The sequence below is a fragment of the Hylobates moloch genome, unplaced genomic scaffold (assembly GCF_009828535.3).
Source record: "Hylobates moloch isolate HMO894 unplaced genomic scaffold, HMol_V3 SCAFFOLD_22, whole genome shotgun sequence".
NCBI classification, from domain to species: Eukaryota; Metazoa; Chordata; class Mammalia; order Primates; family Hylobatidae; genus Hylobates; species Hylobates moloch.
Genome location: NW_026652297.1, coordinates 13,972,982 through 13,999,163, shown reverse-complemented (window position 1 = coordinate 13,999,163; position 26,182 = coordinate 13,972,982). Strand labels below are relative to the sequence as shown.

General features: G+C 37.7%; 1 protein-coding gene across 3 annotated transcripts in view; it reads right to left on the bottom strand.

Moving 5' to 3' along the window:
* STAG1 (STAG1 cohesin complex component) overlaps nucleotides 1-26,182 on the bottom strand; it is a 415,512-nt gene that overhangs the window by 226,183 nt on the left and 163,147 nt on the right. Inside the window, exons 1-2 of one of the 3 annotated variants that reach the window (XM_058433515.1) lie at nucleotides 24,206-24,289; nucleotides 3,620-3,716 (exon numbers count right to left, since the gene is read on the bottom strand). The exons of 1 other annotated variant lie outside the window; for it this stretch is intronic. Coding sequence is in view for 1 of the 2 variants with exons in the window: in XM_032143857.2 (XP_031999748.1) it covers nucleotides 3,620-3,716 (97 nt within the window). In the remaining variant the exon portion in view is untranslated. Of the gene's footprint in view, nucleotides 1-3,619; nucleotides 3,717-24,205; nucleotides 24,290-26,182 lie in introns of those variants that run through there. One more of the 3 variants, XM_032143857.2, reaches the window with a different exon arrangement.

Sequence of the window (26,182 nt, the reverse complement as noted above, 5' to 3'; positions counted from 1 at the left end):
AAAGGAAAGGAAAGGAAAGGAAAGGAAAGGAAAGGAAAGGAAAGGAAGAGAACTCAGACTTAATAAAATGTAAACCTATTGTGCATAAAAAACATCACTAAGAAAGTTAAAAAGACAACCTAGAGAGTGGGCAAAAATAGCTGAAGTTAAATACTTGATAAAGGTTTGGTATCCACAATATATACAACTCATCAACAAAAAGACATATAATCTAATTTTAAAATGAGCAAAGACTCGAATGTATATTTCTTCAAAGAAAATACAGACATGCCCAACAAGCACATGAAAAGAAGTTCAAGATCATTAGGCATTAAGTGCACACAAATTAAAACCACAGTTAGACATCACTTTATACCCAGTAGGATGGCTATAATTTTTAAAACTATAAAATAACAAGTGTTGTTGAGGATGTAGAAAAATAGGAATCCTCATACATTTCTGGTGGTGAATATAAGATGGTGCAGCCACTGTGGAAAACAGTTTGGTGGTTCCTCAAAAAGTTTAAACAGAATTATTATATGACCTAGCAATTCTACTCCTAAGAATTTACACCTCAAAGACTCAAAAACGGTACTCAAACAAATATTTGTTCACGAATGTTCAAAGTTGCCATATTCACAATAGTCAAAAGGTGGAAACAACTCAAATGTCCTTCAATAGGTGAATGGATAAACAAATAGTGATATATACATACGATGGATTATTATTCAGCCCTAAATGAAATGAACTACTGATACATGCTACAACTTAAATGAACCTCAAGAACATATGGTAAGTGAAAGAAGTCACACACAGAAGGTGACATATTGTGTGGTTCCTTTTATATAAAATGACCAGGACTGGCAAATCCTCAGGGACAGAAAGTAGATTCATGATTGCCAGGGATGAGGGAAAAAAGAACAAACAGTGATTACCTAACAGATATAGGGTATTTTCCTGGGGAGACTTTTAAAGTTTTGAGAAAAGAGAGAGGTGGTAACTGCTACAATGGATTGAATGTTTGTGTCCTCCCAAAATTCCTATATTAAAATCCTAACCCCCAAAGTGATGGTATTAGAAGGTGGGACCTTTGGGATGCAATTAGGTGATGAGTGGGACCCTCATGAATGAGATTAGTGCCGTTATAAAGGGGACCCCAGAAAATGCTCTCAACCCTCTTTTTGCCATGTGAGGGAACAACCAGAAGTTAGTATTCTGCAATGTGGAAGAGGGCCCTCACCAGAACCAGACGATATTGAGACCCTGATCTCAGACTTCCAGCCTCCAGACTTGTGAGAAATAAATTTCTATTATTTGTAAGCCACCCAGTCTATGGTGTTGTTACAGCAACCCAAAGTAAGGCAGCTGCACATTTATGAATGCCCTAAATGCTACTGAATTGGTACACTTTAAAATGCTTACTTGTATATTACGTGAACTTCAAAGCACTTTTAAAAATCAGAGTGAAATATTATCTTCAAATCATTCTGAAGACTAATCCCAAAACTTAATACACTTTGTTGAAAAGGCTAAGAAAAAAAGACATTTTAATATATCACTGATGAGAGTATAGAAGAGTACAATTCCTATAGCTGATGATTTGGCAGTATCTAATATAATAACAATTAAATTTACCTACAGACATTCTTTATAAAGACCAAATAAGGTATACATAAAATTACTCATTACAGTACTCTCTGTAATAGCAAAAGGCTACAAATAACACACTGGTCTTTTAATAGAAGTCTAGTTAAATAAATTATTGTACATATACACAAAGGAATGCAATGAGCCTGTGTTTTTAAAAATGAAGGAAAAAGGTCTCTATACACTATTATCTTTTGTGTAAGACAGGTGAGGTGGAGAAGGAAAGAATATACATTCCTACCTTACAGGTATGAAAATTAGATAGATGGACAGACAGATAAGTTCAACAAACTAGTTAAGAGCAGTTAACTGTGTATAGATGGATGGGAAGGCAGAAAGGCAAAGACTTCTTATTATACAACTTTTAAACTTTTTTATTTTGAACCATGAAAATAAATTTCAAAAGGAAAAATTTTAAACAGTACTAATTGCTTTCAAATTAAAACCCAATCCAACAGGTCTGTTGATTAATAGGACTATGTGAGAAAATTTATATAAAGCACATCATCAGTGCTTGCCTCACCTACTTTAAGGCTGTAAAATGAGCAAACTCTCTTACTTTCAAATAGTCTCCATCTCCTCACCCATCTCCATGCTCTACGATTCAGCCACAGAATCCTCTGCATCCCGGACTGAAACATGCTTTCTTGTCTTAAGATCTTTTTGCATATGTTACCTTTTGCCTTTCTCATCCTTCTAACTTCCTTTTACTCATCTTTAATCTCACATCAGAGTTTGCTTTTTGTAGGATATACTTTTTTACAACCTCCCCACATTCACACATATACACAGAGACACACAGCCTAGGCTGCATCAGCATCCCTTGCTTTCTTGTTATTCCCACAGTGTCTTGTGGCTGGGGACACACACTCCAGGTGACACAGCTTGACTCTCAATCTTGAGTTTCACACTTGCTAACTGTATGATCTGGAATAAATTTACCTAAACCCTTTCATCTCAGTTTGCAATCTACAAGATAAAGATCAGATCTGCCTGATGGGACTGTTAACAAAGATAAAAAGAGCTAATGTAAGTAAAGCACACAGCTTGCCACATACTAAACAGTCATTAAATAGTAACCAGTTTTATTATACTTATCATTGCACCGAGCCCTTTGCTGAACTATTAATGTATTTCCCTTTTTGTTCCTCACAATGAAGATCCTTTAAAAATTACACATACTTTAACACCTTTTAGGGGCAGAGACTGCCTTGATAACTTCTGTATACCCGGATGGAGTATCTCGTACAAGGTTAGTGCTCTGTAAATATTTGATAAACTACTCATGTCAATATGGTAAGTGATAACTTGCACATAAATAAACAAGGCTTCAAGAAATCAATTTGGTCAGTTATCTCAATAAAAGATTACTATTCTTCTGTATTCACAAGCAGAGAATGGTGATTTAACAACTCATTTCCCCCATGTAATACAAATTAACCTGTTAAGATTTATCTAGAGGAGAAAAAGATCTAGTAGTTATCTCCTAAACTGATAAAAATAAAATTACACTTTAATAAACTGTCTTACACTTGTAAACTTAAGACACCTGATTCTGCTACTTGTGTTACTTTAAGAAAATTATTTAAACTTAACTATAAAATGAGTACAAAATAGTGGCAGGGATATAAAAGAATGAAAGCTAGCAACTAGCACACTTCCTAATATGGAGCATACATACAAATAATATGAGTAAAAATTATAAAAGCCTATGATCTAAAAATCAATTCATGAAACTACTGAACGAATTTCAGATTTCCTCCTAAAATTTCAAAAACTATATTAATGTGTTACTTTATAGGAGCAAAACTGAACAAGAACAAAAATGGAATATCCTTAAATAACTTACCAATAATATTCTCTATCAGAAAAAGATTAGCAGATAATCTTTTATTTTAAGGGTAAATTATATATGACTAGTGGCAGGTGAAGTGAAAGTCACACTGCTGGACTGACAGGCTCAATGTACATCATTTATTTCAACATTCTGTACCTCGACATCCTGAACACTGGATAAAAAAGTTGATTAAATCCAGAAGTGCGATGTCCCTGTCTTGTTTATATGATTCAATCCAGTCATCCACCACGGACTGTGGAAAAAAAATATAAAAATGAAAACTTCAAAAAAAATTTGATATTATAGCAAATAAATTTTCAAAAAAGTTTGTGTGTTTGTGTGTGTTTCTATCTGAACAAGAAAATTACTTACCTGAAATTATTTCTCTGTAGCCTAATAAAAGTAGAGACTCCCTCATTTTTAAAGGCCAATAAAAAGTGACTTACTAGGTTTGAAAGATTTGTTTACAATAGAATCCAAAACAAACTGGACCTTACCAATCCCATTAAGTCCAATAATTATTAAGCAAGTATAGATAATATTCAAACCATATTATGAAAATGATAAAAATTAAATTAACTTCACTTTTACATAGACACAAACTTTCTGAGTTATCAGAAAGCATAATCCACCAGTAGTGCATATAAAGAATGCAAATAATAAGAGACATTTTTTCAAAAATACAAGAATGGCTTAATATTAAGAAATCAAATAATTGAATTTATCAACAAAGTGAAAAAGAAAAATAAAACAATTATATATCAAATCAGATCTCAAAAATGTATCAGATAAAATTCTGTAGGCAATCCAAAAAAAAAAAAACTTTCTAGGAAAATTAGGGTTCAATAAAATCTACTTAAAGGATAAAAAGACTAAAACATATGTGTTGTTGAAATACTTAAGATATTTCAACTAATTAAAGAACAAGGCAAGGATGCCCCTCTAACCATTCAACCCAGGGTTGAAGTCTTTAGTCAGTGCAAAAGTTAGTAAAAATTTAGTAAAGACAATTCTCCTTTCCTACAGATGATAAGAAAACCCAGGAGTCTCTATTAAAGTGATTCAAGAGATTAATAATAGGAAAATTTGACAAGGTAGCTGACAAGATAAATATACAAAATAATAGTGCAATAACTAGAAAATATAAATGGATTAGTAGCTTCTTCACAACGAAAAATACCTAAGAATAAATCTAAGAGAATTTTTAATGAGGAAAATTATTAAAACTTACAGGATATTAAAAAAAGACTTCAACAAGTATCGTATTCTGAATTTCAAAAAAAGACTTAGTGCTGTATCAATAAAGTCTGAGAGTCTTGCCAACTTACAAGGCAAATTTAATGTAATTCCAGTTTGCATTCCAGTGGGCAGCACTGTTTGAGATTTTCTTGGGCAGAGGTAGGGATCAGAGGAAATGTATAAAAATGTAAATTAAAAAAATAAAATTTTGTGTACTAAGGTATACTTATATACAGTAAAATGCATTAATCCTGTTATACCTTAATTTTTATAAATACATACACCTGTGTAACCACAACCAAACTGAAGATATAAAACATTTCCAAACTAAAACAGGCTCCCTTATGTTGCCTTCCAACCAGTAAACATCCCTGGCACAAAGGGTAATTATTATACTGATGCATATTACCATGAATTAGTTTGAGATGATATTGAAACTAATATAAATGGTATCATCTTTTGTTTTTTATTTCTTTCAAGCAAAGTTGTATTGGTAAGATTCAGCAGCATTGTTATGTGTATTAGTAATGCCTTTTTTGCATTGCTGAATATTATTTCATTGTATGAATATACCACAATCTATCACCCATTTTACTGTGGAGGAATATGAGTACTCTGTGCAGTTTAGGGCTATCACAAATAAAACTGTTATGTATACACATTTTGATGAATGTAAACATTCTTTTCTGTATTACAGACCCAAGAGCAGATTTGTTAACACACATTACACACACACATCAAGGCTTAGTAGATAACGCCAAATAATTTCTCAAAACAAGTTGTAATAAATCACACTTCCACCAGCAATGTATGACATCCAGCAAGATGTGAGATTTTCAGGTGCTCTACATCCTCACCTAAGACTAGGTATTGTCAGTTATTTTAATTTAGCCCATTCTGATTGAGCATATCCCTTCTTCAATGACCTTCCATTGGGGAGAACTACTTTCCCTTCCTCCAAGTGAAAGAGAAGACTTTCTGTACATAATACTGTTTCACTGTCTCATCACGTTAGTGTCTGGGGGGTTTTGTTTTTAAAGTAAAGAGAAAACTAGAAAGAAGATTATGGTGGTAAGAGAGGGTCAAGAAGAAAAGAATACCATGGTATCTAGGCAAGGTTCACCTCTGCTGAATAATGTGTCAGGCCCTGTAAGCTCAGGATGATGGTGAAAACTAGAAGTGAATAGAGCAGATCAAGAGCAACTTTTAGACTCAGGACTGAAGCAGAAATGCTTTGCAACCTAGGTAACAGAGTGTGGCATAAAACTGAAAAAGTCACTTCCTCACTTTTACAGGGGTCCAGTAATATAAAGGCAGTCTGAGTAGAATTTTAATTCCCAAAGTTTAATTGTACCAATTTATACTCCCACCAGTTACATATGAAGAGCTCAAAACATTCTAAGACTGGTACACAGGAACCTGCATCAGAAATATTAACACTTTGGTCTGAGCGTGGTGGCGCACACCTGTAATCTCAGCACTTTGGGAGACCAAGGTGGGCAGACGACTTGAGCACAGGAGTTTGAGACAAGCCTGAGCAGCATGACGAAACTCTGTCTCTACAAAAATTACAAAAATTAGCTAGAATGGTGGTGCATGCCTGTAGTCCCAGCTAATTGGGAGGCTGAGATCAGAGGATCACTTGAGCCTGTAAGGCCAAGGCTGCAGTGAGCAAAGATCGCACCACTGCACACCGGTCTGGGCGACAGGGTGAGACCCTGTCAAAAAACAAACAAAAACTTGGGGCCAGCCACACTCACTTGCACCTGTAATTCCAACAACTCCTGGGAGGCCAAGGCAGGAGGATGACCTGAGGCCAGGAGTTGAAGACCAGCCTGGGCAACATACAGAGACCCTCACCTCTACAAAAAACAAAACAAAAAAATATTAGTGAGGAATGGTAGCACGTGACCACAGTCCCAGCCACTTGGGAGGCTGAGGCAGGAGGATCACTTGAGCCCAGGAGTGTGAGGCTACAGTGAACTATTACCATGCTAACACACTCTCTCTAGCCTGGGCAACAGAGTGAAACTCTGTCTCTAAAATGAATAAGGCTGGGCGTGGTGGCTCACGCCTATAATCCCAACACTTTGGGAGGCCGAGATGGGCGGCTCACTTGAGGTCAGGAGTTCCAGACCAGCCTGGCCAACATAGTGAAACCCTATCTATGCTACAAATACACACACACACACAAAAAAAAAAAAAAAAAAAAGAGAGAGAGAAAAGAAAAAACAAAAAAGAGCCAGGCGTGTGGCGCATACCTGTAATCCCAGTTACTTAGGAGGCTGAGGCACGAGAATCACTTGAACCTGGGAGGCAGAGGTTGCAGTGAGCCAAGATGGTGCCACTGCACTCCAGCCTAGGCAACAGAGCGAGACTCTGTTTCAATTAAATAAATAAAAATAAAATGAATAAATAAAATAAAATAAACATTAAAACATACTACGAAGGAACTGAAAAACAATCAGAAATAGTAAAATAGTAAACAAGGCCAGGCACTGTGGCCCATTCCTGTAAACCCAGCACTTTCATAGGCTGAGGCAGGCAGATCACCTGAGCTCAGGAGTTTGAGACCAGCCTGGGCAATGTAGCAAAACCCGTCTCTACCAAAAATCCACAAATCAGTCAGGTGTGGTAGTGCACACCTGAGGTCCCAGCTACTTGGGAGGTGAGGTGACAGATCACTTAAGCCCGGGAGGTGGAGGTTGAGGATGAAGCTGCAGTGAGCTGTGAGCGTGCCATTGCACTGCAGCCTGGGTGACAGAGCAAGACTGTCTCAAAAAAAAAAAAAAAAAAAAAAAAAGCAAGTAATATAAGAGAACAGAGCACAGAAATAAAAATAAATAATAGCTCTTTGCATTAAGGTAAAAAATAAATGCAGAAGAAATAGATCCAGATATATATAACTTCCACTATGACAAAGGAGACATTTCAATTTTAGAGGGGAAAATTATTTATATAATAAATGATACTGACCCTGATATATTGGTTACGCATCCAGAAGTAAACAAAATTGTACCTTTTATAAGCTTTCAGAGAGATATGAAGATAAATGAATTTAAAAAGAACTAAACTCCAGGCCAGGTGCAGTGGCTCATACTTGGAATCTCAGAGCTTTGGAGGCCAATGCGGAAGGACCACTTGAGGCCAGGAGTTCGAGGGCAGCCTAGGCAACACAGTGATACCCTCACTCTACAAAACATTTTTAAAATAATTAGTTGGGCACAGTGGCACATGCCTATAATCCCAGCTACTCAGTAGTCTGAGGTGGGAGGGTCACTTGAGTCCAAGAGTTTAAGGTTGCAATGAACTGTGATCTTCAACTGCATTCCAGCCTGGGTGACAGAGCAAGACTTTATCTTTAAAAAAGAAAAGGATTAAAAAAAAAAAAAAAAGAATTAAACTTCAGGGAGTCATGTATGAGCCTTTCTTAAGTTGGCAGAGAATGGCAACTGTTAGAAGCACTGCCAAGTATGGGCATAGGTGGGTGGATAATGCAGCCTCTCCTAATACAGAGGACCATGACTAAGTTAAGAATCTGTTTTAGAAATCACATGTGGCATATAATCAAATTGTGCTGAAAATTTTCAAAGAGAAAATTCAAGCAACCAAAGGGTACATATAGGGAAGCAAAGGATAGAATAATGACACACTTCCCAACAAAAACAATGCAAGCCCATGGACAATACAGTAACATATTTAATGTCCTGAAGAAAGATGAAAAAGTCCATCCCGAATTTTTTAACTGGCCAAAAAAAAAATTTCAAATAAAGGCAAATAAAATATTTTCAGACTAAAAAACTAAAACAAAAAATAAAAACAAAACCAACCTCATGAAAGACAGATTGTCCAAGCTGGATAAAAAGACCCAACTGGCCGGGCATGGTGGCTCATGCCTGCAATCCCAGCACTTTGGGAGGCCGAAGCGGGCGGATCACGAGGTCAGGATATGGAGACCATCCTGGCTAACATGGTGAAACCCCATCTCTATAAAAATACAAAAAATTAGCCAGGCTTGGTGGTGGGTGCCTGTAGTCCCAGCTACTTAGGAGGCTGAGGCAGGAGAATGGCGAGAACCTGGGAGGCGGAGCTTGCAGTGAGCCGAGATCGCGCAACTGCATTCCAGCCTGGGTGCCAGAGCGAGACGCTGGGTGCAGTGGCTCAAGCCCGTAATCTCAGCACTCTGGGAGCCGAGGCAGGCGGATCAGCATGGTAGGAGATCGAGACCATCCTGGCTAACGCGGTGAAATCCCATTCTACTAAAAATACCAAAAATTAGCTGGGTGTGGCACGCGCCTATAGTCCCAGCTACTCGGGAGGCTGAGGCAGGAGAATTGGTTGAACCCAGGGGGTGGAGGTTGCAGTGAGCCGAGATCGCGCCACTGCACTCCAGCCTGGGTGACATGAGCAAAACTCTGTCCCCCTGTCCCCCCCAAAAAAACCCAACCACATAATATTTACAAGAGACACACTTTTAATATAAGAACACAGATAGGCCACAATAAACTATATGTATGTGTGTGTGTGTATACACACACACAAGCACATCCTTGCCTTGATTTATACTTTGATGTAACTATAACAATAACATGTTTCTTATGGTTTATGTTTGCATGGTGTGTGTATGTGTTTATGTATATATACATACACACACATATATACATATACATACACACACATATACACACACCATGCAAACATTAACCATAAGAAACATGTTGTGGTTATATTCATGTCAAAGTAGAAATCAAGACAAAGAACGCTACCAAACATAAAGAGAAATATTTTATAATAATAAAACAGTAAATTCATTAGGAAGCTATAACATTAAATTTTAACACCAAATAACAGGAGTCTCAAAATACATAAAGCAAAAATTGAACTAAAAGAAGAGGCAAATTCATAGCCATGGCTGAAATTTTTAACACACATCTTTCGTTAACTGATAGAAGAAGCAAACAAAAAAATTAATGAGTGTATAGAAGATAGGGATAAAATTACTAATAATGTGATCTAACTAATGCATAAAACTTAACACCAACAATTACAGAATACATATTCTTTTCAAGTACACATAAGAATATTCACCAAAATAAATCATAAATCAAACCTCTGTAAGTTTTTAAACACTGAAATAATACAGAGCAAGCTCTCTTGCAATAACAGATTTAAAAATTTGTTTAAATCTGATTTAAAAATCAGTAACAAAAATATATCTAAAATATCCCCAAATGTTTGATAATGAGAAAATTTTTAAAACTGAATAAAAACATTTCAAAAACTGTAGAATCCACCTAAAGCAGTGTTTACAAGAAAATTTAGAGCTTTAAATATTTATAATTTATAGCTAAGTTACAGTTTATATAAAGAAGGGTTTAAATCAATGACCTAAGAATCTACCTTTTTGGTAGTGGGGTTTTCTTTTTTCTCTGAGACAGGGTCTCACTCTGTCACCCAGGCTAGGGTCCAGTGGCACGACCATGGCTCATTGTAGTCTCAATCTCCCAGGCTCAAGCTATCCTTCCGCCTCAGCCTCTCAAGTAGCTGGGAACAGAGGCATATGCCACTGTGCCTGGTTAATTTTTGTATTTTTGGTAGAGACAGGATTTCACCATTTTGCCTAGGCTGGTCTCGAACATCTGGGCTCAAGAAATCCTCCTGCCTTGGCCTACCAAAGTGGCTTCTACCTTAATAAACAGAATATTCCAATGTGGATTGTCTTTATCTGGAGGATAAGGACATAATATAATTCCAACAGAAAATTAACCGAAAGGCTATTTTTGATAACATAGCCACAGACCCAAAGAGAAGGCTATAGCTTTAGAACATCTGAATCACAGATTACAGACACACAATCATTCTGGGACCTAAGGTGACATAGGATCTTGTATCTTTAACAAGTGGCTTCCAAGGTCAACCATGAATATCAATAATCAGACAGCATTTCATGGGAAATTTTTGTAAGTCATGTTTGGAAGTAGTGCATATCATTTCAGCTAATATTAATACTTCACAGGCAAGAACTTGTTAGCTAGCCATATATGAATGCAATGGAAGTAGAGAAATGGAGTCTCTGTTTGCCAGCAGCCTCCTTGAACGTTCTTCACTATGAAAAAGGAAAAATAACTTTTGGTAGATAGCAAGTCACCTCTGCCAAAAACTGCCCCTCTGGCTACTAATAGTTATATGCAGCCTTCCTCCCACTTAGAGAAAATATTTATTTGCATGGATATAGGTATTATACTACTATTTACCATTTTAAAAACCCCACGAAACAATTTAAATGTCTATAAAGGAATGTTTCACTAAACAGTATATCCATACAGTAGAATGAAATGTAACTAGTAATACAAATGAGCTGAATCTATGTTAGCACTAATGATACAAACAGTTGTTTCTGACATCAAATGCACAAAGAAATGAGCATGATTCTATTTTTTAAATAAATAAATCTCTCTCTTTTTCTCTCTCACACACACATACACATAAGCATGGGAAAAGGTATGGAAAAATTCAACTTGTGACACTAATAGGCTTGAATGTCCTGAATTCATTCCAGTTTAAGACTTGGTTACAGGCCAGGCGCAGTGGCTCACGCTTGTAATCCCAGCACTTTGGGAGGCCGAGGCGGGCGGATCACGAGGTCAGGAGATCGAGACCACTGTGAAACCCCGTCTCTACTAAAAATACAAAAAAAAATTAGCCGGGCGTGGTGGCGGGCGCCTGTAGTCCCAGCTACTCGGAGAGGCTGAGGCAGGAGAATGGCGTGAACCCGGGAGGCGGAGCTTGCAGTGAGCCGAGATTGCGCCACTGCACTCCAGCCTGGGCGACAGAGTGAGACTCCGTCTCAAAGGTCCGTCCCAAAAAAAAAAAAAAAAAGACTTGGCTACAAAGAAAACCTCGAGACCTGAGCCATAGATCCTCAATGAGAAAGTTATAACAAGCAGCATCTGAATCACAGATTACATTCATATGACAAAAATGATGACATTTGCTATAATTATGATTTTATCATATTGTACTAGAAGGCAGTATAAAACTTAATATTGTCTTGTTCCATAAGGAATATGAGGTAGTTTAAAAATAACATTTTTTAAATTGAGAAGAATAAAAAACCATCAAGGCTACAAAGAGGAAATATAAATATATGGAAAAGAGCAGTCAATATAGTAGTTAAAGATGAGTTTTAAATCTGCCTAAGCTCCCAGTAAGGTAAACCTAAAAGATCAATCAATTCAATCTAGATATCTACATAGTACAGAGTCCACATTCTTCAAATTCTATTAGGTAAGTATACTTTTCTCAGTAAGCCATTTAGTAGGGCCTTGGTTAAGCAGACAAGGGCACAGAGAATTAGTATTCTATACTGCTGCTTAAGAGTAGATTAGTTTGCTTTGGAGAAAGACAAGCAGACGGGAAAGATAATATAAATTACATTACTTTGTAAATTCAAGAACTTAATCAGGAATTTTGAATGAAAGACCTTCCCGCTTCCAAACTGAGAATCACTGTATAATAAATGTTTAGGTACTACTTTTCAACATAGCTTTTAGCAATATCACACACATTTTCTGTGAATGCATATATAAATACTATGTAGTGAGATAGAAATTTTTTTATTACTCCATGAGATTAGACTGTTACTTTATCTTCAGGTATAAGCTAAAACATTACTGATTTTCAGAACTCTCCAAAGCTTGTTTTTTTGTTTTTATTGTTTTACATTTTTTAAATGTAACTCTTCAGGGGCTGTGGAGACAAACTGACGCTATAGACATGAGGCTATTTCTTTTATTCTTAGTTCCGTATTAACTGCAGTTTCAGCCCAATGAGATCTAATCATTGGCCTTTTATATAATTCTATTACTACCTGAACTCACAGAAATTTGTTAAGTTTGGCTAAATGGTATAGCCCTTCATGTGATAAGCCATATTTTCATTTTACCTTAGTTAGGAACAGAATTACAGCTTTCAGTATCACTTCAATATCACTTTTTAGAAAAATAAATATATAATGCCCCACGACAAGTATATTTTTCATACTTCACTTGATACCAATGTTTTGTGTTTTTTCTGTTTTGTATTATTCTGCTTTTGAAATAGAAAATTATTTTCAACAAGTGTACATACTTTTCAATTTAACCTGGTACCCAACCAGGTTAAAAGTTTAGTACTGTAACAGTGATTTCTAAATAAACATAGCACAAAAAGGAATATCTTAAATATCAATTCTCTTCATGTCAAGTTTTTATATTAAAAATATATCCTTCCAGTTTGTAAGCTGTCTTTATAGTTACTATATTTATCTTGCAGAAGTTCTCATCAGAGGAATTTTAGCAAAACTTCCCTTTTTTTTTGAGACAGGGTCTCACTGTCACCCAAGCTGGAATGCAGCGGTGCGATCAGAGCTCACTGCAGCCTCGATCTCCTAGGCTCAAGCAATCCCCCAACCTCAGCTTCCCGAGTAGCTGGGACCACAAGTGCGCACCACCCATGCCTGGCTATGGGTTTTTTTGTTGTGTTTTTTATAGAGATGAGGTTTCTCCATGTTGCCTAGGCTGGCCTCGAACAAAAAATACAAAAATTAGTCAGGCATGGTGATGCATGCCTGTAGTCCCAGCTACTTGGGAGGCTGACATGGGAGGATCATTTAAGCGCGGGATGAGCCCAGGATGAGGAGGTTGTGTTGAGCTGAGATTGTGCCACTGCATTCAGGACTGGGCAACAGAGAGACCCCATTTCAAAAGAAGAAAAGGAAAAAGAACAAAGAAAAGAAAGGCAAGTAAACGGATTATTTTTAAGAGGAAAATCCACCTCATCAATAAATGATTTAAATCTAGTGGTAGCCAGAATTAATGGAAAAATGACACACATCTAAGCCCAGCTAGGTAAAATTCACGAATTCAAAGAAAAAAGTAAAAATCTTGTAAATACTAGAACCAATAATAAAACAAGTCAGACAGAATGGACCAACTCTATCCCTACACACCAAGCATCCAATCGCTTTCAATGTCTTACCTCTTAAGCAATTAGCTAAAAAACTAGACACAAGCGGAAAACCTCTGTATCAATTATCAATGTATTGCCTCTTGGCCCCAAATTTAAGCTTCAGTATCTGTTCTGGAATAATGGACGAGACTGTATAAGTATTTCTCCTTTACATTAAGAAGGATGTTAAGTTTTATCAGTACAGAGCTCTGAAAGGATACTGCAGGAGGAAGGGGTCTCCTCTTCCTAGTTCTGGTATGTTGAGTTTTGCTTTTTTTGCTCTTGCTGCATGGTTCATCATTGGTGAGTGTATTTGAGAAAATCCAGTAGTGGTCAGCCTCACACCAAGAGTATGCAGCCTTTTGTTGACCTTGTGCCCAAGCCTGGGACTGGTAATCACTCTCTCGATGCTGCCCTTCCAACATGGACACTGGCATGCTCCAGGTCTCATACTCGGGGCAGTGCCCTGTCTCCCCCTGTAAAACTGTCTACCATATTCAACACGACTACTCCTCAGAGTGTTGTTTCCTGCTACCCAGCAACTGCTAACCAGCTCTGGCCAAGGCAAGAACTTGCAGTGAACTTCTCTATATTCTAATGGACAGCAACCCAACTTATCAGACAAGGTCTGAATTCCAACAGGGAAAAGGGGATCTCTCCCTTTCCAACTCTATCTTTTCTTGAGAAATCTCCTTAATACCTAGGATATCCTCTAGAGTTACTTTTACATTTTTATAGTTATTCCTCTATCATAGCTTAGTATATACTTATAATAAATTTTATCGACAATCTGGCTCTTGATTAAACCCAGATTGATAAAAAAAACTTGTTCCAGGGGATAAATCAGAAAAGAAGAGACCTGGGGATTTGAGTCATATCCTTGAATTAAAGATAGAGCTTAGCTCTTTGCCAAGGAAATAGGATGCTAGTAATCGATAGCATATAGTAACTTGGGAAAATTAATCAAGCTATTGCCGGTGGCTGATTGTGATAAAGTACCAATTCAAGCGCATGCCTTGAAAGCTTACATGGCTGCTGAATTTAGGAATTATGGCAATAATTATGGCTGTAAAGGCAGTAGGGTTAAGAAAGATCCTTTTAAGTACACCTGAGTATTTACAGAGATAAAACAAAAAGCTCAAGTCAATTAATGCTCAGCTTAAATCATAATTTGAGAACCAGAGAACTTCCATGAAGAATCCTAGAATGTCTCATTTCTTATAGGTGAGGGGCTGATTTTGTTGAAAATCAAGCCAAAAAAAATCTAATTGTGTCAGAGGCAGTAACAGTTTAATTCAGTCTCACCAAGTTTTTCATCTGGAAATAAGGATCTTAACTGGCAAAGAATGAGATCCTAAAACTTGGAACAGAGAACTCTGGTTGGTCCCAGACCAAACAAACAATTTTGAATAGCTCTCCCCCATCCTCCAAGTAATTCTGAGCCTCCCAAACCAGTGGAAGTAGCTTGCTTTCCAAGGTTTGAGAATACTAGCCTTCTTAAGCTTGAAAGACCTCTGATAACTTTACATGGACAGATGCCTTGAAGGGGGATGCTCATTCTCCTGAAGACTTACCAAAACCAGCCCCTGATGCCACTAGATCCATGACTAGGGTCAAATCTCAGCACGCTCCAAGAAGACAAATACACACTATAACCCAGAAGAAAATAGCTTATACACCCAATAGAAATCTGAGGAACATGTATGATAGTAGATTCTAAATGTATTTTACCAAAGGAGGTGGTATAAAACCATAACAGGCCAAATTCATTGGTATCAGGCGCGCTTACTAGAGATTCCAGACTTCATACATTAGTTCATGTCACTGAAAGTGACTACAACAGTTTATCTGGTTGGTGCACTGAAAGCTGGATTTAACAGCTGAGATACCAGAGCTTCCCTGGCATTGACAGATTAGGGAGTTCGGAATGCTGGACTAGACTTATCACATGAGAACTATACACATGCTGCCCCATTCCTCAACTATGCTCCATAGGAGGGCCCAGAGGCAATGAAAACTACAATAGTGAAGGGAGTAACTACATCTACGTGCTTTTAAAGTTCTGTAAGCTTACTCTTTTTTGTAAGCCAGATATGACTATGGGGAATGTGGTCATTAAGAGGTTTCTATGGAGATGATGGGATCCCAAGGTAACACAGCCCAAGTGGCCACGCCTAACCATCAAAGACCAAGTGAGCAAATTGTCTATAAAGGACAGTAGGGACACACTGGTATTCACAACGTCTTGGCCTGCAGAGATCTTGGGCAGTAGATAGTATTACCAGTACCCCTAGGAAAAAAATAGGTGGGCAGCCCGCAAGAATACTGTTTGATTTATGGAGAAGAAAAAACTTTAGGCCTGGTAGGCAGAAATCTAACTTGTGGAGAGTTATGGCCTCTCACCAGTCTCCAGACCTGTGTCAGTTCACAGACCCAGAGCCCCTTGACTGAAGGGGAAACCAGATCCCTGTACAACTATTCCAAGTACATATAATAAATCTTTTAATCCTTTCCCAAAGGGACCTGCAGCCATTAATTAGAGATACTGTGCATTGTTGAAAGGAAATATCCAGACCTTTCATGTATTAATAGACACTGTCTCTGAATTGACATTAATTCCTGGGGATTCAAAATGCCATTGTAGTCCACCAGTTAAATCAGGGGCTTACAGTGGTCAGGTAATAGATGATGGAGTTGTAACTCATGTCTGTCTAAGAGTGGGACCACCACTGACCCACCCTGTGGTTATTTCCCCACTTCCAGAATGTGTAATTGGAAAAGACACACTTGGCAACTGGCAGAATCCCCATATCAGCTTTCTAACCTACACGATAAAGGTCATTAAGGTTAAATATGGTTAAAGGGAAGTTCGTGGAACTTCCTCTCCCTACCAAGATAATAAACTAGAAGTAAACACTACATCCCTGGGAAATTGCAGAGTTTAATCAAAGACTTGAAAGAAGCAGGGGTGGTAAAATCTATTACATCTTCATTTAACTCACTAGTTTGGCCTATGCTGAAGTTAGAGGGATCTTGAAGAATGACTATGGACTATAATAAACTTAACTAGGTGGTTACATTAACTGTAGTGGCAGCCCCTGGAACTTGATATGCAGCTACTGACCTCACTAATTCCTTTTTCTCCAATTGACAAGAACCACTCAAAGCAAGTTGTTACCTGAAATGGACAGAAGTATAACTTCGTACTCAACTAAGTATGAATGCTTTAGCACTATGCTAGTTCTCCTGTCTCTGCCATAAGGTAGTTGTATTGGTTATCTATTATCTCACAATTTCTGTGGATTCAGGAATCTGAACACAGCTCAGTTGAATCCTCTGTTTAGGGTCTCATTAGGCTGCAATCAAGGCACTTACTGTGCTACATTCTAATCTGGATGCTCAACTGGGAAGAAGCGATTTCTAAGCTCACTTAGGTTGATTTCCTTGTGGTTGTATAACTGAAGCCCTTGACGTCCTGCTGGCTAATGGCTGGAGACAAACCTCAGGGCCAAGAAGCTGCCCACAGTTACTTTCTACATGGGATTCTTCAATGTGTCATTTTATTCCACAAAACATCACATTCTGATAACATGTTCCAGACCACTGACTGCCCCGATACTTTACTGAGGTGTCCACCAGCCTCTGAATTTGAGAGGGTTGGAGGGGCAACTCCTACATTCTACTTTGCATATGTTTTACTAAGGCTTTAGATGTACTCCCCGTTCATCGTAAACAATTAGTACAATGCTGTCAGTGTGTATAAAATGTCAGTAAATAATTATGTAAATGCCAGAGGAGAAAAAAGCTAAAAGAAATGAAAACATTCCTTAGAGGACCAGGTTGGAGGTGGAGAGGACAGAACAGGGGATTGCTATTTTGGTCACAATACCATCTGAATTTTTTTTTTTTTTTTTTGAGACGGAGTCTCACTCTGTCGCCAGGCTGGAGTCCAGTGGCGTGATCTCAGCTCACTGCAACCTCCACCTCCAAGGTTCAAGCAATCCTCCTGTCTCAGCCTCCCGAGTAGCTGGGACTACAGGCGTGCACCACCACGTACAGCTAATTTTTTGTATTTTTAGTAGAGATGAGGTTTCATCATGTTGGCCAGGATGGTCTTGATCTTTTGACCTCGTGATATGCCTGCCTTGGCCTCCCAAAGTGCTGGGATTACAGGCATAAGCCACCGCGTCCGGCTCATTTGATTTGTTTAAGTCATGTACACGTATTACTTAGATAAAAATAGAAGAAAATAAAGATATGAATCAATAAATACTAGGTAAATAAAAAAACAGAAAAACTGTGGTGACAATATTAACATCAAGTTAGTATTTAAGATTAGAAGCACTAAACAGTAAAAAGGTGGCTATTATATGGTAAAAGGCTGAATATACAAAGTAGGCAAACAAATCATTTGCTTTGAGTTTGCATTTATTCTTGTATAATTCTTTTCTTTTTTTTTGAGACGGAGTCTCGCTCTGTCGCCCAGGCTGGAGTACTGGAGTGCAGTGGCGCGATCTAGGCTCACTGCAAGCTCCGCCTCCCAGGTTCACGCCATTCTCCTGCCTCAGCCTCCCGAGTATAATTCTTAAATCTAATAGTTTTTCACCAAATTTTTTTCTCATTGAATTATTATTTTATTATTTACTACATCTAGACTCTACTTTGGTATATGGTATGAGGTAAAAATCTTGTGCTTTTCTTTTTTTTCAAGTTGTTCATCAACTGTCAGTCACAATTATAAGAAAAAGAAAAGTGTCAGGAGAATAAAAAAAATTTTTTTGTAGAGACGAGGTCTCATTATGTTGTCCAAGCTAGTGAACTCCTGGGGTCAAGCAATCCTCCTACCTCAGCCTCCCAAAGTGCTGGGATTATAGGTCAAGCCCAGACAAGAATGTAATTTTTAACTTAGTTACGTTATTGATACACTTAGGTCTATTTCTGTTCAAGTGATCCATCTGCCAGCTGTTGAGCCACGCTAATTTACATTACCATTGTCTGAAGTTTTACGATACAATCTACAAATCGGTAGAGCAAGTCCTTCATTACTCTTCATTTTCAGAATTTTCTTGCCACTTACATGTAGGTTCTACTCAATCAGCAAGTTCAAAAACAATCCCTAATATTTTGCTGTTGCATTACATACCTAAGTTATTTTAAAAAGATTTTTAAAGGAAACACAAATAAGTATTTCAGAAAAAATATCACCTGTCTTTTTATCAAATAGACCATTTTAATCTTTCAAATGACAAATAATACATTTAAATGATGACCCTCAGTGTTGCCAGAGGTTTGCAAAATAAGTATTTACAATGCTGGTAGGAAGAGAGAGCTATTTGGTAATATTTATACGAAACCTTAAAAATATTAATATTTTTGGACCCAGCAGCCCTAGTTAAATGAATCACACAAAAAAGTATATGGGCATCAAGATTTTCTAAATGTTTACTTCTACTTAGGATAATGAAAAATTATAACACAATCAAAATGGAAATGAAAAAATGGAAATTATGGAATACCATATTAAAAATTCACATATATTCAAAGAATACCAACAGTGGAAAAATTAATCATTCCACTTTTATAAAACAAATATAACTTTAACATAAGCCTAGACCAAACACCAAACAAAACACCAGGAACCAAAATCTTAGAAATTATGGCTATGTGTGATACTTCTCTTCCTTTTAAAGTTTTCTTCTAAATTTCTAACAAGAGTATATATGAGCTAAATAAAAAAGTAATAAACATTATTTTAAAAATTATACATCTAAAAGGAAATAATTTGTTAAATCATCTTAGTAAATCACTAAGTGCTGACTATATACATTTTACAGTGGAAGGTGCTAAGTGGATACAAAAAGTGCTTACCATAGTTCCTGATATAGGAAAACATTTAATCCTGCTTTGTTTTTTGTGTGGGGGTTAAAGAGGTGGGGGTGGGGGGTTAACAAAGAAACGTAAATGTATCAAAGGTACATAGCCAATACCTGCAATGAGAGAAGTTCAGGTATTAAACACAACTAGAAGAGGCTCACCACAGTTTTAAGGAGAGCTGAGGGAGTTTGTTTCACATGTAACAGATGCTTTTGAAGTAACAGTTAACATTAACCACCTGTTTCTCAGAGATCCATTAGCAAGAGCTGATAAGGGAAAAAGGAAGGAAAAAATCCTTTGCTAGTTGCTAATGGTATAATGCCAGGCTTTAAATTTGGATCACATAAATTAGCAATTCCAGGCCGGGCACGGTGGCTCACACCTGTAATCCCAGCACTTTGAGAGGCTAAGGTGGGTGCATCACCTGAGGTCAGGAGTTCGAGACCAGCCTGGCCAATGTGGCGAAACGCCATCTCTACTAAAACTACAAAAATTAGCCAGGCGTGGTGGTGCGTGCCTGTAGTCCCAGCTACTTGGGAGGCTGGGGCAGAAGAATCACTTAAACCCAGGAGACGGAGGTTGCAGTGAGCAGAGATCAAGCCACTGTACTCCAGCCTAGGCAACAGAGTCAGACTCCATCTCAAAAAAATAAATAAATAAAATAAAAAATAAATTAGCAATTCCAAGATGTTATTTCATGAACCAGCAAATCGCCACAAATAACTTGAGAGATGAGCAAACGGTTGCCACAATAGTAAAGAAAAGAAACAAAAAAAGGTTAAGAAGAGAAATTCATTACCTGTTTTTATTTTTCTTTTTGTGCATAAACTAGTGTCAATTTTTAGACCCATTCTGAACTGCTATGCTGCTTCTCTATAGCTGCATTATTTCTTTATTACAAAACATAATGGTATCAAATTAGTCAATATTGAAATGAATTAGTTTGATTAACCTTAGCATCTTATTAAAAGCAGTAGGCTCTCAGGTAATTCATTTAATACACAATTAAAAAGAAGATTAAATAAAAAAATTAATTCAGGGTAAGGGATATTGTATATGCTTAAAAAGGTATTGCCTGACTCAAAACAGGACCACTCAGAATCCTTCTCATTCTAACTTTTTTCTAGTTTTAAGTTAAATTTTAACATGATGTATTCTAGAACTCAATATCTATAAATACAAAAAAAATCTACAAAATCAGAACCACATTAAGTCCACTGAAACTGGGCTGAATTTATCATGAATTGTTTTTAATGTTATCATGAGCCCAAGTATAATTAAAATAATTTGTAGAACAATATACTGACATAAATTAGCCTCACTTGATTCTCACAAGAAGCCTAATTAGGGCCGGTGCGGTAGCTCATGCCTGTAATCCCAGCATTCTGGAAGGCCAAGGTGGGTGGATCACCTAAGGTCAGGAGTTCGAGACCAGCCTGGCCAACGTGGTGAAACCCTGTCTCTACTAAAAATACAAAAATTAGCCGGGTGTGGTGGTGCACACCTGTAATCCCAGCTACTTGAGAGGCTGAGGCACAACAATTGCTTAAACCCAGGAGGCAAAGGTTGCAGTGAGCCGAGATCGTGCCCTGGCACTCCAGCCTGAGCAATAGAGTGAAACACTGTCTCTCAAGGAGATAAAAACAAAAACAAAACAAAACAAAAAAACCTAATTAGACAGAAAATCAATTACAAGGAAACTAGGGGAGGGAAGATGTTTAGTGACTTGCCCAAGACCATTCCAGTTAAATAATGACAACTTTCTTTGTCTCCTCATAGTATTTTCCCCACTGTAGAATAACTGGGGATCAGCTACATGTCACTCAAAGCAAAAAAAAAAAAACAAAAAACCAGATGGAGAGCCTATACAACTGTTCAATTTTAAAGCCAATTTATTCTAAACACCTAAGCCAATAAAACTTTGTAAATGACCATGTAATCTGTATCACCAACAATCGTTAAAAGCACAATGCTCTCCTGTCCTGGTATTCTTGTACCATACCGCTCTTGGTTTCTTTCTCCTTATTCTTCCACTGATGTTCCTTCAAGATTATTTCCACTAAAAATATCTGAACTGAAAACAATAAGCTAGTAGTTCACACAGTAAAATTCCTCTATACATTCAACCAGTTCACAAAACCTCCTTGGCCCTTATCTGAAACTGGGCTGTTCTCCCAGTAACCTTGGAATATTACAGTACTTCCTTTTTAGGTACTTTATGATAATTGCTGTCTCCTAGCTACTAACTGTCACATGCAAGCCATCCTGTTCCCATCAGCATTCAAAAGACTGATCAGCCTTTAGGACCCTTGCCAGGATTCCTACCACCACTCCTCCACCTTGTGATAGATCAGCCTCATAAGCCACCCCTTCTTGCATGCCCAGTCACTGAAGCTTTGTTTCTTGGTTCACAGTATTCTCTATCCTAATTTGAGACATAATGCTGAGGCATTTTGATATTCTTATTGAAGATACATCCAATATCTTTCAATCCACAATTTCTACTTCCGTAGGTCTGAGGAGAAGCTAGCAAGGAACACACCAAGGAAAGCATCTGAGTGACAGGTGAAGGATGAATTTTTAATATGGGATATGGGGCTTTTAACTTTCTTAAGTATGTTTTTTCAGGTTCTCTCTGCATCCAGTTAGGAGACATTCATATCCCAGCCCATTAATGCTGCAAACAGCATGACATCTACAAACATTTTCTAAGACTATACATGCCAGATTATACTCTGCCTTGTTTCAAGTAACTCAGGACACTCAATGAACTATAACTACTGAAAGGAGTTCCTGGAACGAATCATAACTCACATTCTTATTCTTTTTGCTGAACAGTAAATTTAGATTACTAATATCTGGGTTACAGAGCCTTAGGAAAAATATCAAATAATTATATGAACTGGAACAGCTACAAATTTCATCTTCAATGCCTTCAACAATTGTTTTACCTGTCCTAGATCAGTTTTCTCACTTATGCCTTTTAAATCAATTCCAGGCTGGGAGCAGCGGCTCACACCTATAATTCCAGCAGTTTGGGAGGCCAAGCCTGAGGTCAGGAGTTAGAGACCAGCCTGGCCAACATGGTAAAACCCTGTCTCTGCTAAAATTACAAAAATTAGCCAGGTATGGTGGTGTTCACCTGTAATCCCAGCTACTGGGGAGGCTGAGGCAGCAGAATCGTTGGAACCTCGGAGGTGGAGGTTGCAGTGAGCCGAAATCACGCCACTGCGCTACAGCCTGGACGACAGAGCAAGACTCCATCTCAAAACAAACAAACAAACAAAACACACAAAAATTATCTGGGCATGGTGGCCTGTAATCCCAGCCACTAAGGAGGTTGAGACAGCAGAATTACTTGAACGCAGTGAGCTGAGATGGCACCACTGCACTCCAGCCTGGGTGACAGAGTGAGACTCGAAAATAATAATAATAATAATAATGATAAAAATTAAAAAATAAAATTAATCAATTCCAATTTTTTTTTTTTTTTTTACCACTCTTTCCATCTGTGTTCATGTCCTCTAAGAATGCTAGCACTAACTCCAGATTAAGAAATCCTGTACTGAGATCAAAGGTCCTCACTGGAAGGAAACAAATCTCTTTTGTCTTCATATCTCAAAAGCTAAGACTAAAACCTAGCAAACAGTGAGAAATTGTATCAAGATACATTCAGTTTTCTTTAGTAGTTTGGAAACAAATTGTGAATTAGCTTTTTGCAAGGATTCTGCTTCATACATGATTCAAGTTAGTGTACAATGAGAAACTGCACAAGCATATTCAAACCAAATTTACTGAGAAAGAATTTTTAAGAAATCTCATTTATACCTGGATATAGCTTTATTCATGCAATGTTTTCTGTATTTCAATTCTTACTGAGGGTACATGCAGGATAATTTGGCTAGAAGCATTAAAGTAAGTTAGGTTCCCTCTTTGAAAATTAAACTAATAGAAAGCCCACCATATTTCATATATTTAAACATCTATAAACAATAATATAAATGAAATATGTAAATAAAGTCCATTTTTCCTAAACATTACTTAAATAAAACCAGTAAATGTATAATCCTTTATGTGTGTGTATACATATACACACACACCCACACTCACACACACACACAACTATCATAATCACAAACACTACAGTCATCTCTTTACTTACTTGATCTGCCCTAGATAATCTGTATAAAATTCTATATATATAGGGATAAAGCCTTTGGAAAATGATTTAGGGGAAATCATGAAGGGACTTAATATTATCTAAAACACCCATATTAATTTAAAACCACGTTTGAACTCAGCAAGTACAGAAAAATAACAACATCAATATATTTGCTAAAAGCTAAGCTCACGAGTAACAGTAGGTACCTTTGGGTGTAACTGAACAGAGGCTAAGAAAATTCCTATTTAAAGTTTCTAACTTCCTTCAAGGATCTAGCTCTAAATAACCTGAAGACAGTGAATGCTCTTATCTTGGCACTAATCAGCAGCTTTTATAATCTATTGTGTTTTGGAGAAATTAAAAGCAAAATATTTATTGCATGCCTTCTAATTACCTAAAAATAATTGTAGTGTGACTAATCTGTATGCACTAACATGGGGAAGCAAGCATCCAGCTATGAAATACATTACTTAGCTCACCTGAGTATGTGGTAAGTTCCCATCAATGGAATGTAAATAGAGGGGCCAAAGGCTTCTAAGAAGTAGACACTGCTTCTCTTTCTCTCTCCCCTTCCAACCAAGTGAATGCAAACAACATGAAGGCTCTAGGGGTAAGAAGAGCCAGAAAATGGAGGGGCTTAGATTCCCGAATCATCCTATGAAGAAAAGATAGCTACCACTAACTCTGGTATTGGATGGTTACATAAATGAGAAACTGTCTATCATGATAAGCTACCGATTTAAAGTATATTTTTTAACAGCATGTGAACTATACATGAAGGTGCTAGACTCATTTAAGACAGGTTAAAATATCCAAAGTTAATTTCAGAGACCTTCTAATTATGTTAAAAAAAAAACCTTCACTCTTAAGCAAATATTAATCTATTATCTGAGGATTTTCAAACAGCTATGAAATGAAAAAAGCAATTTGAGGCCGGACCTGATGGCTCACACCTGTAATTCCAACACTTTGGCAGGCTGAGGCAGGTGGATCACCTGAGGTCAGGAGTATGAGACTAGCCTGGCCATTGCGGTGAAAACCTGTCTCTACTAGAAATACAAAAATTAGCCGGGCATGGTGGTAGGCATCTGTAATCCCAGCTACTCGGGAGGCTGAGGCAGGAGAATCGCTTGAACCTGGAAGGTGGAGGTTGCAGGGAGCTGAGATCACACCATTTGCACTCTAGCCTGGGTAACAAGAATGAAACTCCATCTCAAAAAAAAAAAAAAAAAAAAAAAAAAGGCAATTTATAGCTTTTGACCCAAAACATTCTGTATATTCTATGTATTACTTTTCATCCTAGGAAAATGAAGGAAAACAGAACTAAATTGCTTAAAAAGAAAAATTAGCCAGGCCAGGCGCAGTGGCTCACATCTGTAATCCCAGCACTTTGGGAGGCCAAGGTGGGTAGATCACCTGAGGTCAGGAGTTAGAGACCAGCCTGCCCAATGTGGTGAAACCCTATCTCTACTAAAAATACAAAAATTAGCCAGCCAAAAATTAGCCAGGCGGGTCCCTATAATCCCTGCTCCTCATGAGGCTGAGGCAGGAGAATACCTTGAACCCGGGGGGTGGAGGTTGCAGTGAGCCAAGATGGTGCCATTGCACTCTAGCCTGGGCAACAAGAGCAAAAGTTTATCTCCAAAAAAAAAAAATAGCCTACACAACACAATATTAGGTCAAAGTAAGAGTAAAGATTAATCAAGTCCAAGGAAAATTTAGAAATTTGTCAAATACTTTTTATGTTAACATCTTTTCCTCATAAAAACATTCTTAACACATTGTTCAACAAATAGCAAAACATGAATTCGCTCTTCACTTGCTCATTATCTACTGGGGAGGGTAATCAATCAGTAGATATATACAAATATACACATGGCTGGTCTGATGGTAGTGGGTTATCAGAACTTATTAACATTAGTGTCATTAAAGTTGGTATACAACCCGCCACCGCCACTGCTATATTTGACTGGTTTTTTGTTGTTTTGTTTTTTTGTTTTTGGGCTTTTGTTTTTGTTTTTTTTGAGATGGAGTTTCACTCTTGTTGCTCAGGCTGTAGTGCAATGGTTGGCTCGATCTCGGCTCACTGCAACTTCCGCCTCCCGGATTCAGGCGATCCTCCTGCCTCGGCCTTCCAAGTAGCCGGGATTACCGATGCATGCCACCATGCTGGCTAATTTTTCTATTTTTAGTAGAAACAGAGTTTCACCATGTTGGCTAGGTTGGTCTTGAATTCCTGACCTCAAGTGATCCACCTGCCTTGGCCTCCCAAAGTGCTGGGATTGCAGGGGTGAGCCACTGCATTTGGCTTTTTTTTTTTTTTTTTTTTTTTTTTTTTTTTTCCCCGCGGGGGGGGAGGTGGGGTGTTTTAACCTCCCCCCAACCCCCCCCCCCCCGGTTCAAGTGTTTCTCTGCCCCCCTGCCGCCTTTGTGTTTTTTGTTTGTGTTGTTTTTTT